Below are 13,204 nucleotides of genomic sequence, written 5' to 3' on the forward strand. Positions count from 1 at the left end.
CCGGAACTGTTGTCCTCATCTTGCCAAGTCCACCTGAAATTCAGCCAGTAGGCGGAGTGCTCAAACCCAGGCCTGGGAGACAAGATTCAATGAGCTGTGTTTCCACCCCTTGGAGTCCAGCCTTCTTGGGCCCTGGGACCAACACTGGGGCTCTGGATGAACAAGCTGTGAAAACCTTGTACTCTGGGTGTAACTGCCTCCATCCCCAGGATGTGAACCTGTCCGATTGATTGCTCTTCACCATCACTCCTGCAGGGTGGGCAAGCAGGCAGGATTGTGAGGCCCTGTCTTCAGCCAGTTAGTGGCAAAGCTGGGCCCCAGGCTGGTGTGTTGAGTGTCACATTGTGCCTGGCAGCTGCCAGGCCCCTGCTGAAACTGCCTCTTCTGTTGGCAGGAAAAGGAGAAGGCCCAGTTGGCAGCAGAAGCTCTAAAGCAGGTGAATCGTGGTGTTTCTGGAAGCCGAGAGCTGGCGCCTGCCCGGGAGAAGCTTTTGGAGTGGCCTGACCAGGAGCTGGGTCGGGTCAACGGCTTCCTGAGCAGCCGCCTGCAGGAGATCAAGAACACTGTCAAGGACTCCATCCGTGCCAGCTTCAGTGTGTGTGAGCTCGGCATGGACAGCAATGGCTTCTCTAAGGAGGGGGCTGCTGAGGCAGAGACCCAAGGTCTAGCTCCCTCCAACCTCAATGGCTCCACAGAGCACCGGCCTGACATCAACCTTGACCTGTCCCCTTTGACTTTGGGCTCCCCTCAGAACCACACGTTACAAGCTCCAAGTGAGTCAGCTGCACCATGGGCAGAAATGAGAGGCCCCCAGCCACCATGGACAGAGGTGCGGGGCCCCCCTCCTGGAATCATCCCCGAGAACGGGCTAGTGAGGAGACTCAGCACCGTGCCCAACCTGTCCCGGGTGATATGGGTCAGAACACCCAAGCCAGGCAACACCAGTTCTGAGGAGCCCAGCCCAAGGGAAGCTCCTAGTTGCAAGCAGGATCTGCCCGAGCCTGTAGCCTCAAGTGTGAAGCTGCGGAAAGGCAAGAGACAAGGTGCCCAGGCCAAGAAGAGTGAGGCGAGTCCGGCCCCCCGGCCCTTGGCCAGCCCGGAGGCTGCCAGTGCTAAGGGCCGGACCTCTAGCCCCAAGCAGCCAAGCAAGGCCCTGGAGCCTCCCAAAGTGGGCAGCTGTGCTGAGGCCATAGAGGGGAGCCAAGGAAGCCGGCCAGGACCAGGCTGGTCTGGCAGCCCCAAAGCCGACAAGGAAAAGGGCAGCTCCTGGCGAAACTGGCCAGGGGAGGCCAAGGCACGGCCTCCGCAACAAGAGTCTGTGCAGCCTCCAGGCCTGGCAAGGCCACAGAGCTTGCCGCAGGGCAAGGGCCGCAGCCGCCGCAGCCGCAGCAAGCAGGAGAAGTCAGCCTCCTCCTTGGGTGAGTGCACCAGGAGCGGTGGCTGGCCCCCACCCCGCCAGCCCTCGGGGTGGAGGGCTGGCCTCATGTGTGGGCGGTGCTGGCCCCATGGCCCGGATGTGGGCACTGAGCCCTGCTGGCTGTGTCTTCCTAGACGACGTGTTCCTGCCCAAGGACATGGATGGGGTGGAGATGGATGAGACTGATCGGGAGGTGGAGTACTTCAAGAGGTAGGCGTGGGGCCACCCACTGTGCTGCCCACATCCGGGCCCTTCAGAAAGGCCTCTCCCTGGGTCCTGAGCCCTTGATGGAGAGCCTCGCCCCGCCTCCCAGGCTCTTTCCCACCAGGCTACCTGGAGCCCACTTGACAGGACAAGGCATCAGAAGGTTCAAGGGACCTCATGAAGGAGGGGTGTGTGTATCAGATCCCAGGAGCCAGGGCTTTTTCCAGCCCTGTTTCGTTCAGTTTGTCTGATCCCTGTGTTCCCTCTGCTCTTCCTGGGCTGAGCTCTGGGTTGGAGGGGCATGGAACAGGCTAGGTGCGGGGAGAGCATCCCCATGGTCCAGTGACCAGTGCTGTTGCAGGAGGAGGGGTGGGACTGGGGGAGGCTGGAAGAGGGACTGCAGAAGGGGCTGAGGGGTGGGGACCAGGCTGAAACTTGAGGAGCAGGTGTGAGCAAAGGGCATTTGTGACAGCGGGGTCAGCACACGCAAGGGTCTGAGGTGCAAGAAACACACTGCCCTTGAGGCCGGAAGACGGCCCAGTAGGGCTGGGGTCAAGTGCAGGCTGAGGAGGGGGCAGTGTTACCTTTCCATACACTGTCCCCTGGGTTTGTGGGCGCCCCATTCAGCTTGGCCCCCTGGCCAGTGTAGCCCTCGTACCTGCTGGACCCTCAGCGTCCAGGAGCTGGGGGCTTGTGCAGCACTGACCCACTCCAGAGGCCAGGACACGTGGGTCTGGGAGTGGGGTTTGGGAGGCAGGGACGCAGCCTCTGATGGGGCTTCTCCTGTGTCGTCCCCCCAAACCCGGCAGGTTCTGTTTGGATTCTGCAAAGCAAACACGTCAGAAAGTGGCTGTGAACTGGACCAACTTCAGCCTCAAGAAAACCACTCCCAGTGCAGCTCAGTGAGGTAGAAACCCCCAGAAGTCACCTGTGCCCCTCCCAATGCTCTGCCAGCTTCCATGTCCACCAGACCACTGCACTGTTTGAGGCACAGGGAGCTGGGCTAGGGGCTGGGGCCCCTGGCCCTGTACATCCCAGTGACAGCAGAGCGGGCCGTGCTTGCTGGAGGCACAGACCTCTGTCCCTTCCTCGCTTCTCCCTGGGCCAGGACCCCTGTGAGCCCTCCTGCCCATGCTGCTGAGGGGCCTCTTCCTGTGCTGCCACCCATAGAGCACCTCCATCGGGCCTCTGCTTCCCACCTCCCAAAGTGCCCTGCCAACCATGGGCCCCAGAGGGCTGCCCCCACCCCTGACTGGTTAGCCTCAGAGTTGAATCTCACTTGCTGGGTTGAAACTCCCTCACTGGCTCCTCCATGCAGGCTACCAGGGTCAGCCCCGAGGGAGCAGTGAGGCACTGCCAAATTAGGCCAAGGCCTCAGAGGTCCTTTGGGTACAGAGGAGTTGGTGGGCGCTCTCCCTCAACAGGATAGGTTCCACAGGGAAATTGATAGCAAAGCCGCCTCCTTGAAAGAAGAGACCTGGTCCCCCACTGGGCTTTGGTCACCTCTCCTGGCCATCTGCACAGTCCCGCTTGGCTGCATTCACCAATGATGCTCTGGACTGAGGTCAGGAGCCTGGAGAGGGCCCTGGGCTGAGACCCACAGTGCAAAAGAGAAGGGTGGCTGGCAGGCAGGCTTTGATGCTGTACTCAGGGATGCATCTCAGTCCTGAGTTATGTCACTGGGGTCAGGCCTCTTCTAGCTGGCAACCACACAGTGCCCTTAAGGCAGCAGGACACTGGGGCAGGTGAGCTGAGCCCAGGGACCCCCAGGGGGGTGTCCTTACTTGTCTTCCTCTTCTTTGCAGTGCTGGGGCAGCAGACCACCAGATCCTTGGCTGAGCCTGCTTTCCCATTGGTGGTCCGGATCCGCCCCTTTGGCTGCTGGTTCAGCTCCCCAGGGACAGCCTTTGGGACTGAGCTCCTGTGCACCCTGGCACTGCCCTGGAGTGTAGGCTCCCCGCAGACTTGCCTCTGCCCTGCTGCTCTGCAGGGCTGGGCTCCCTGACCCTTTGCCAATCTAAGACATCCCAGTCCACATCCCCAAGAGCTTTTGCCAGCACCAGAGTGCCCTCTTGCCTGTCTTTTCACCTCCATTGGAGCCAAAGTGGCAGGGACCCCACCTTCATCTGTTACCCCTTCTGAGAAAAGGGGGTACACCTCCTCCCATAGGCCCAATTTCCCTGTCATCCAGGAAACCTCTAGCCACATTTTCCCTCTTAGGCTGATCTCTTTCCCAAGGAAGATGCTCCCTCCCCCAAGTTCCCTTGACCTCTACCCTCCCCAGAGCAGGACTAGGAGCAAGTGCTGGAAAAAGCAGTGCTGCTGGCAGACTGGGACCAGCCAGGCTGTGTGTGTCCCCCCCACCCCACCCCCAACTCCATGTGCCAGAGGTGGGGCTCTTCCTCCATACCTGCCTGGAAAGGGTGTGCTACTGGGAGCCTTGGGGATGGTCCAGCCGCCTGTGAGATCTAGGGTGACATTTCACATGTGGATAGCATGCCAGTGCTGTGGCTATTTCTTGACAAGGTCTTCAATTTCACCCTCTGCTGGAGGCGACTGGGGAAGTCTGTGGGAGCAGAAGTAGGAGGCAACTGCCCCTGCCTCTGCGGGGACCCGTGGGGACCCAGAGGCGGCCTGGGAAGGCCATTGCTCACCATGTGGCCATGCCTTTCTGTTTCCCCAGCCCCTGCCGGGTCCGGGTCTGGCATCTTCATGGTGTCCCGAGATGCCCACCTGCCGGCTGAAGGTCCACACTTTCCTCCTCCACATCGCACCCACCTGCCCAAGACCCACTCTGCTCCTGCCATCCTGGACCAACCAGAAGCTGAGTGGATGCCGAGCGAGCCAGGCTGGGGCCCCTCAGGACCTCCACAGAGCCGCCTCCTGGTGCTACCCAGCCTCCACACTCAGAGCCCGGGGGCGGGGCTGGCCTGTGGGCAGGGACTGATGGTACTGCTGGCCCAACACTGCTCTTTTTGTGTTTGTTTGTTTGGTTTTTTGTTTCTGTATGTTTTATTTTATTTTTTTAATTCTTTACTTTTGATACTGTGAAGATCTTTCCTGCCGAAAGATAAAGATAAAGCAACATTTGGACACAGTCTGTGTGCGGGTCGTTTGCTGGGCGGGGCAGGGTGTGGCGAGGGATGGAATCAGAAGCATGGGGTTGCTTTAGTCACCATGCTGGGCACGTGCTATGTGTCAGTGGTTTGGCAGCATTGTTTCCACTTAATTGCAGCTGTTTAAGTGGGACTGTTAAATGGGACATCTGTAGATGGAACTGAAGATGGACAGGGAAAGCTGTAGTGATTTCAGTCTGGCTGATAAGGGTTAGAGCATGGCCGGTGTGGCAGCGGTCTCTGCCCTCTCCTCCTGTTGGAGGGCCTCAAATGGGAGCAGCCCTCCCCCACACAGTGTCTGTTCCCCCTCTGTAAGACGGTGAATTAGAGGAATGGAACTTGGTCAGTGAGCAGATGTGAGAAGGGGCCTGGGGAATGCTTGAGGCCTTAATGGACAGCGCACCTGCAGCCTGGGTGTCCTGGGGTAGTCCGGGTGGGGGGGGGGGGGTGGACAGAGTGTTTATAGACTGGATCTGACTTTCCAATGGGGATGAGACAAAGCTTAAGTATTTGAGAGTTAAGAGGAACCGAACCCTTCTGTAAGGTAAAGCAAACTACTGCTCCCTCCCCTAGCAGGTAGGTCTGGTCTGTAAATTCAGATTTTAGTGTAGATTTGCTAAAAATGCCTCACATACGTGTGTGTCCCAACTCCTTGTCCCCAGTGGCGTTTTCTCAGCTAAAACCAACACTTGACTTGAGCTCATGTGGGGCGTGATGGAGGTGGTGGGCACAGTCACTAGGATTCCTTATGGAGCTGGATCAAAAAACACTCCCTCTTCCCACCCCACCCCCGACTTGGTTGAGCCCCACCATGGGCTGGCTGGCTGGCTGGCAGTGCAGGCTTCCTCTTCTAAAGGGAAACAGCGTTGCAATCCCTGGCCCCTGGCCTTTCCCAATCCCTAAGGAAGTATGAACACTCCCCAGTGAAATATCCAGAAACTCATTACTTGCACCAGCCTCCTGCCCCCGCTGTTGAACTGGCACTGCTAGCTGGAAGACGGGGCACCTGAAAAGTACCGAAAAGCAGTACTTTTTCTACAGATAAGAGACCTGTGAGTGGCATCCCAGGCTCTTCCGTGCCTGGCCGCTGTTCTACGCTCACTCCAGCCATACCTACAACCTGTCTGTAGTTAGGCGTGGAACCCTCAGATCTCCTGACTTTTGCTCACATACTTCCCTCTTCCCATATTATACTTCCTTCAAAAACTCCTGCTTATCCTTCACTTCCCAGTTGAGAAGCACTTTTACAGTGAGAATCAATTTGCCCTGCCCTTGTGAGAATTCCAGAAGTGGTACCATGGTTTTTGATACTTCTTAACCTCAAGTCTGGTTTATATTTTTTCTCTCGAACAAATCCATAATCTCACAAGCCAGGTTTGTGTCTTGCTTATCTTTTAATCTTCCTCAGCACTGCATGATGCCCAGTCCGTGCTCGTGTTAAATATATAAAGAAAGGGTGGCACTGACCCATCACTCCCAAACGTACCCGATGACAAATTTACCCCGATAGTCACTGCTCTGGGTTCAGTTTACCTCTCCAACCCTTGCTCTGGCTAACCCCACTCCAGGTGGGCCGAGTGATCTCTTCCTTGGGAATTAGCACTTCCCCACGGCTAGGTCACTCCTGCTGGACTGGAAGCCTTTCCTCTCCTCCCCACTCCCTGCTCTGAGATTCCACACCTCTGAGCTCTGTCACAGCATTGACGGTCATAATCGCTTGATATGTACAGATCTTCGGTTAAAAACCACCATCAGCAGCATTTTATTTACCCCTCCCTACTCTGAAGGTGTCTCACTGACGAGAACACGAGTCAGAGCGGCAGTACTTGAGTCATTCATTCCACAAACCGCACCCTGCCCCCTAGGCCCTGCGGGGATGGAGACATTGCCAGGATCCCGACCAGCCGCGTCCCGGAGCTCCCCAGCCACTAGAGGGCGCAGTGTCCGCCGGCGGGGCCGCGCGGGATGACGTCACTCTTGTGAGCGAGGCTGAGTACCTGGAGGGATCCGCGGTCTTCTCTGGGGTGCCTGCCCCGCCACTGGGCTTGGCGCATGCTCCAATTTTCTAGCATCCCACAATGCTTTGCCTGACGCTTTCGCCTTGAGCCCGGGCCTGCTGCGTGGCCACACAGAAAGCCTTAATGCCGCGCCGCCGGACGGAGGTTCGGAGGAAGTTTGTCCCTCGGCGCGACCCGGCACTCAGAGGTCGTTGCTAGGCGCCGACGGCCGCTCCTTCACCTTCGGTTGGATCTCAGAGGTAAGGCGGGGTTTTGTTTTTTTTTTTTTGCCGTGGGGCGCATGCGTACGGAAAAGAATGGAGTCGGAACCCGAGCGGAAGGTGGGAGCAAAACTGGGGTCCGCGCGAGTGGCGAGCTGCAGTGAAGACGGGGAGGGGTGGTGCGCTTGACTCTTGTGTCTCTGCAGCGGGCTCGTGCCGACGAGACGACTGCCGCAGGGAGCCGCTCCGAGGCGGAGGATGAGGACGACGACGACTATGTGCCCTATGTGCCTTTACGACAGCGCCGGCAGCTGCTGGTGAGGGCCCGGGGTCGCAGGAAGAATGAGGGTAGGGGCCGGGGTTTCGAATTGGGATGGCGGGGGGGGTGAGGTGTCAGTACACGGGAGCGTGACCCCCAGGCACACGAGGCACTAGCGACCTAATCTGAGGGGTAGAGCAGCTCTGCATCTCGGGAGAGAATCCCGGGCGCGATGCCCCGCTCTTTGTTGGGCTCGGCTCGGCTCTGAGGGACACTGGTGGAACCTCAGCTCCAGAAGTTGCTGCAGCGAAGACGCAAGGGAGCTGCCGAGGAGGAGCAGCAGGACAGTGGCAGTGACCACCGGGGAGATGAAGACGACATCCCACTGGGCCCTCAGTCCAACGTCAGCCTCCTGGATCAGCACCAGCACCTCAAAGAGAAGGCCGAAGGTGGGATCAGCAGCGGTGGGAGGCCTGGCTTGGTGCATTGCTCTTGCGTCTCTCTGACACTGTCTGCCTTTTTTCTCAGCCCGCAAGGAGTCTGCCAAGGAAAAGCAGCTGAAGGAAGAGGAGAAGATCCTGGAGAGTGTGGCTGAGGGCCGAGGTATGGTTGTAGCTAGGGGCAGGGAGGTGGTCGATGGAACTTCCTCCCCCAGCCCCAGGCATGTTATATCTAAAGGGACCTGGCATCAGAGGGGCAGAAGCCAGCCCTGAACCGCATCTCTCTTTGCAGCCCTGATGTCAGTGAAGGAGATGGCTAAGGGTATCACGTACGATGACCCGATTAAAACCAGGTATGCCTTTACAGGCTCAGGAGAAACAGTTTTCTTACTTGATAAATGGTTTGTGTCTAGAGATTGGCAGGGGTGTACCAAAGCTAGCTATGCCCAAGGCTTCCCTTGACCCCTGCCCCCGCCCCCACAGTTGGACGCCTCCGCGGTATGTCCTGAGTATGTCGGAAGAGCGGCATGAGCGAGTGCGGAAGAAGTACCACATCCTGGTGGAAGGAGACGGTATCCCACCGCCCATCAAGAGCTTCAAGGAAATGAAATTTCCCGCAGGTGCGTGAGGCGTGGAAGAGGCACCACGCTTTGACAGTCAGACACCTGTGAGGTTGTGTCCCAGCCCCACTGTGCTCCGCAGCTACAGCGTAGGTAATGGGAACGCAGGGATTTGAAGAGGGGCTTCTTTAGGCTCCTTTGTCGGTTGTGCCAGCTGAACGTATTCACTGCCCTGTGTCCTTAGTGATCTTCGCTGGGCAGGTGGAGCTGGCCTTAGACAGACCTGGGTGTGAACCCTAAGGGCTTTGAACAAGCCTGTCTGTCAGTCTTTCTCCTCCTGTCTCCCTTTTTTGGGGGCCTCAGTTTTATCATTTGTAACTTGTGGGAAACAGTTGCAGTTTTACAAGCTTTGGGACCTGATAAAGGACCTGGGAGCTGATAAAGGACCTGGGAGACATGTGGATGACGCCAGGTTTGTTTTCTATAGCCATCTTGAGAGGCCTGAAGAAGAAGGGCATCCACCACCCAACACCTATTCAGATCCAGGGCATCCCCACCATGTGAGTGTGCCCCCAGGGCTCGAGGAGGGTGGCTGAGTGGGAACAGTCCTGGTGTGCACGCCGAGGAGCCTGACTGCAGACCTGGCCTCTGCTGACAGTCTGTCCGGCCGCGACATGATAGGCATCGCCTTCACGGGTTCGGGCAAGACGCTGGTGTTCACTTTGCCCGTCATCATGTTCTGCCTGGAACAAGAGAAGAGGTTGCCTTTCTCCAAGCGCGAAGGGCCCTACGGACTCATCATCTGCCCCTCAGTAAGACAGGCTGGCCCCGCAGGACAGGGCACCAAGGAGACTCCCCTGGCTGGTACCAGCCTCTGCCCCTGTTTCTGCAGCGCGAGCTGGCCCGGCAGACCCACGGCATCCTGGAGTACTACTGCCGCCTGCTGCAGGAGGACAGCTCACCACTCCTGCGTTGCGCACTGTGCATCGGGGGCATGTCCGTCAAAGAGCAGATGGAGACCATCCGGCAGTGAGCATAAGAGCCCCTCGCCCCGGGGCCTCCCCATAGCCCCTGGATAAGCTGATGGGACCTTTGCTTTAGCCACTCTGCAGACCCTGGCAGAGGCCTAGTTCAAAGGAATCCCCAGTCTCACAAAGAGGTCACTGGGGGTGGGACAGGGGGATGTGGTGAGGGACTGTGGGGACACAGCAGGTGGAACAGAGGCATCAGGGAGGTCAGGGAATTGGGGCATTCCAGACAGAAGACACAGGTGGGGGCCCAGGGTGTCCCAGAAGGCTACGGTCGTTCAGTGTGTGGTCCAGGAAGCAGGCTGGGGCACTTGGGCAGGGCTGGACCTGTGCCCTTGCCACACACAGTGCCATCCCCAGCAGACACAGCCACTGTGTAGAGTCACGGTCAGGCCATCCCTGACTGTGTTTGATAGGCATTCCCAGTCTCAGGGAAGATGTGGACACAGAACAATTGGATTCAGCGGACCGGGACAGTGGGCCCTTCCAGGCCTGCAGGGGAGCTGGGGTAGTGTGGGCTGGGGCCTGTCTGGAGACTCAGGACAGCTCCCTCCTGGGGCAAGGGGAATGACCTGGGAGAAGGGCTTGCCAGGCAGAGGTGACCACATGGGTGGGAAGGGCTCAGGAGGACAGCGAGCACTGGTCGAGAAGGCTGCAGCCTGCCCCAGGAGAGACTGCTGAGCGTAGGACAAGGTGGTGGGGATGATGGAGAGGAGACAGGTGAGGATAGACAGGAAAGAGGCCAGAGGGCGCAAGTCTCAGTGACAGCCTTTAGGTGGGGCTGAGCAGATGGCCCTGACCCCAGGTCCCTCTCTGGTCCCCAGTGGTGTGCACATGATGGTGGCCACTCCTGGGCGCCTCATGGACCTCCTGCAGAAAAAGATGGTCAGCCTAGACATCTGTCGCTACCTGGCTCTGGACGAGGCTGACCGCATGATTGACATGGGCTTCGAGGGTGACATCCGCACCATCTTCTCCTACTTTAAGGTGCCTGTCCCTGCCTGGCTGGGGTGCTCCTGCCACCCTTGGGGCTGCCCAACCCCAGTCCCAGCCCCCGAGTGCCCTCAGTCCCAGCTCTGCCCTTCCTCAGGGCCAGCGCCAGACCCTTCTCTTCAGCGCCACCATGCCTAAGAAGATACAGAATTTCGCCAAGAGTGCCCTGGTGAAGCCCGTCACGATCAACGTGGGGCGCGCTGGGGCCGCCAGCCTGGATGTCATACAGGTGGGCGGGTCCTGGTGGGTGGTCCCACCACAGGGCGGTTCTGGCGAGGGCCCTTGAAGCTCATCAGAGCAGGGTGAGTGGTCCACCTTATGGGCACTGGGGATTTCGTTCAAAACCTCAACCCTTAGCAGGAAACATTCTCAGGGTGCCCAGCCCTTGGTGGCAAGAGACTCGTAATCACCTCCTGGCCAGGGCTGTGAGTGGGACCATGGCTGGTGAGCCTGTCCTCAGGGCCACCTGACTTGGCCCCTGTGGTGGCAGGAGGTGGAATATGTGAAGGAGGAGGCGAAGATGGTGTACTTGCTCGAGTGCCTGCAGAAGACACCCCCGCCCGTGAGTGCCTCTGGCCAGGCTGGCGCAGGATCCCCAGGATGATGGGAGGGAGAGTCGGGGGGGCACACTGAGGAAGGTTAGGGATGCCGGGCAGAGGCTGTCCCCATGATGGGTTGGCCTCTCTGGACAGGTGCTCATCTTTGCCGAGAAGAAGGCAGATGTGGACGCCATCCATGAGTACCTGCTGCTCAAGGGGGTTGAGGCAGTGGCCATCCATGGGGGCAAAGGTCGGTGGTGCATACGTAGGCATGGACCCTGCTGCTGTAGCGGCCCCTCTCCTAACCCTGTGCCCTGCCCAGCTGGCCACTACTCCCCAAACTCCCACTGTCATGCTGACAGTTCCTGCCTGACCCTCCCCAGACCAGGAGGAGCGGACCAAGGCCATTGAGGCATTCCGAGAGGGCAAGAAGGATGTCCTAGTGGCCACAGACGTGGCCTCCAAGGGCCTGGACTTCCCTGCCATCCAGCACGTCATCAATTACGACATGCCTGAGGAGATCGAAAACTATGGTGGGAGCTCGTGGGGTGGGGGTGCAGGCTGGACCCCAGGCCTGGGCAGTGGGCCAGAGGTTGTTTCCTCTCCCCGCAGTGCACAGAATTGGACGCACTGGACGCTCGGGAAACACAGGCATCGCCACCACCTTCATCAACAAGGCCTGCGGTGAGTCTGCTGCCTGGGCCCCCTCAGCTGTCCCCAAGTCCTTCAGGCCCTGGTTATAGGGCCCAGGGCTGGACCTGATGGTTCCCCGCTGTCCCTGTAGACGAGTCAGTGTTGATGGACCTCAAAGCCCTGCTGCTGGAGGCCAAGCAGAAGGTGCCGCCCGTGCTGCAAGTGCTGCACTGTGGGGACGAGTCCATGCTGGACATTGGAGGTGACTGCGGAACGGGGGGCAGGCATCCAGTGGGGTGGGACAGGCACGCCATGAAACAAGTCCACACCGCACATGATGGGGCGGGGTGGGGGGGGCAAGATCTGGGGCACAGGGCCTGGCCCTGTTGCCATGCTGACCCCTATTTCCCTGCACCTCGTGCCCCAGGTGAGCGCGGCTGTGCCTTCTGTGGGGGCCTGGGCCATCGGATTACTGACTGCCCCAAACTCGAGGCGATGCAGACCAAGCAGGTCAGCAATATCGGCCGCAAGGACTACCTGGCCCACAGCTCCATGGACTTCTAGCCACCGCTGTCCCTCCTCTCCCGGAGGCCTCCATCCCTGCACGCCAGCTGCCGCTGTACATCAGCCCTCTGGACAAGAAGCCAGCGTCCTCGGCCCAGCTGGCCTGGGCTGGGCCAGGCTGCGCCTGGCTGCCTGCCCTCGGTACCCCTGGGATTAATATCCTTGCTCCCTTCTGCCCATTAAAGCACAAGCTTCTTGAGTCTCAGCCGTAGCCCTGCCTCTGGCCTTCGCCTTGCCTGCCCTGCTTCCTGGCAACCTCGCCCTCTGGCCTCCAGAGCCCTTCTAAGGCAGGGCCGGGGTGTCTCCCACACCCAGCCACCTCTGTTGTGGAAGGAGGCATCTAGCTGGGACCCCCCCCTCCGAGCCAGCTGTAGTTGTACTTGAGGCACCCCCTCAGCAGACAGGAAAATCTTTGGTAGGGTTTTTGGTTCCTCTGGTTCGCTGTCTCACTCTCCTCAGTAATGTGATGCTCCTAGGGCCCTTTGGGAGGCAACTTCCTGCCTCAGACCCCTTGCTCCTGGTAGGAACCCTCTGCTGTGTTGGCTGAGGGGCAGCAGCTGACACAGGACTGGCACTGAGGCCACAAGCACTTCCTGGCATGCTCTGTGCCGGGCTCTGCCAGGCCTCTCACAGGTGCATGGGGGAGAGACCCAACGTGGTGAAAGCGGGTGGCAGTCACGAGCAGGTTGGCGAGTGGGCTGGGTATTTCAATGTCTGGCAGGGGTGGGCCTGTCAGCAGCAGCTGTGTGCCAGGCACGCCATGTGCAAGGCCACATGCTTATCCCGGCAGGACGGCAGTTGCTCAAGCTGTGTTTGTCATTTGGTGTGTGGCCTGGGGCAGGTTACTTAATATTTCTGAGCCTTGATTTCCTCATCTTTGAAGTGGCAGAGTGCAAAGGTCCGGTGAGAGGCCGCAGCTTGGCCCCGTCTGGTCCATGTTGGGCACAAAGCCAGGTGCAGGAGGCCCTTGGAAAGGATTTCCTGCCCAAGAAACTACACCCTCTATACATGACCCCCAAACTGTATTCCTCCACCTGCTTACGCATTTTGTTCCAGCAGTGGTACTGAGTGGGCAGCATGAGGCTGGTTCTAGCCAGAATGCAGATTCATTTCCAAAATGCAGAGCCACAACACTGGTCTCCAGCCAAGCAAGGCAAAAAAAAACAAAAAAAAAGGGAGGGGGGTCCCTAGCAAGAAGCAGAGCTTAAAAAGAGCATATGAGTCTCTGGGGAC

At 58.9% G+C, this 13,204-nt stretch overlaps 2 protein-coding genes across 12 annotated transcripts in view; both read left to right on the forward strand.

Annotated features, from left to right (window-relative positions):
- The window catches only part of FAM193B (family with sequence similarity 193 member B), a 30,881-nt gene extending 26,163 nt beyond the window's left edge, over positions 1–4,718 (forward strand). For 8 of the 11 annotated variants that reach the window (XM_045823633.1, XM_045823664.1, XM_045823658.1 and 5 more), the window contains 4 exons: positions 395–1,418; positions 1,552–1,627; positions 2,431–2,528; positions 4,305–4,718. In XM_045823633.1, coding sequence (XP_045679589.1) covers positions 395–1,418; positions 1,552–1,627; positions 2,431–2,527 — 1,197 coding nt within the window. In that variant the 3' untranslated portion in view covers position 2,528; positions 4,305–4,718. The other 3 variants (XR_006783831.1, XM_045823640.1, XM_045823649.1) reach the window with 3 other exon arrangements.
- A 2,302-nt stretch (positions 4,719–7,020) lies between these two features.
- Positions 7,021–12,176, forward strand: DDX41 (DEAD-box helicase 41). Its single transcript, XM_045823296.1, has 17 exons — positions 7,021–7,075; positions 7,162–7,272; positions 7,504–7,663; positions 7,743–7,817; positions 7,947–8,007; positions 8,138–8,274; positions 8,702–8,774; positions 8,873–9,026; positions 9,107–9,243; positions 10,067–10,229; positions 10,333–10,464; positions 10,726–10,797; positions 10,928–11,024; positions 11,158–11,307; positions 11,387–11,458; positions 11,559–11,669; positions 11,835–12,176. Exons 1-17 carry the CDS (start codon positions 7,052–7,054, stop codon positions 11,969–11,971), a joined length of 1,866 nt encoding a protein of 621 aa, XP_045679252.1. The 5' UTR covers positions 7,021–7,051; the 3' UTR covers positions 11,972–12,176.
- Positions 12,177–13,204: the final 1,028 nt, after the last annotated feature.

This window comes from Phyllostomus hastatus, unplaced genomic scaffold (genome assembly GCF_019186645.2).
Source record: "Phyllostomus hastatus isolate PE091 unplaced genomic scaffold, TTU_PhHast_1.1 phas_contig_150, whole genome shotgun sequence".
NCBI lineage: Eukaryota > Metazoa > Chordata > Mammalia > Chiroptera > Phyllostomidae > Phyllostomus > Phyllostomus hastatus.

Coding starts and splice junctions, on each gene's coding strand:
- DDX41 (XM_045823296.1), top strand. CDS start 7,052: ATGGAGTCGGAACCCGAGCGGAAG. Junction 7,076..7,161: donor AGTCGGAACCCGAGCGGAAG/GTGGGAGCAAAA, acceptor GTGTCTCTGCAG/CGGGCTCGTGCCGACGAGAC. Junction 7,273..7,503: donor GACAGCGCCGGCAGCTGCTG/GTGAGGGCCCGG, acceptor GTGGAACCTCAG/CTCCAGAAGTTGCTGCAGCG.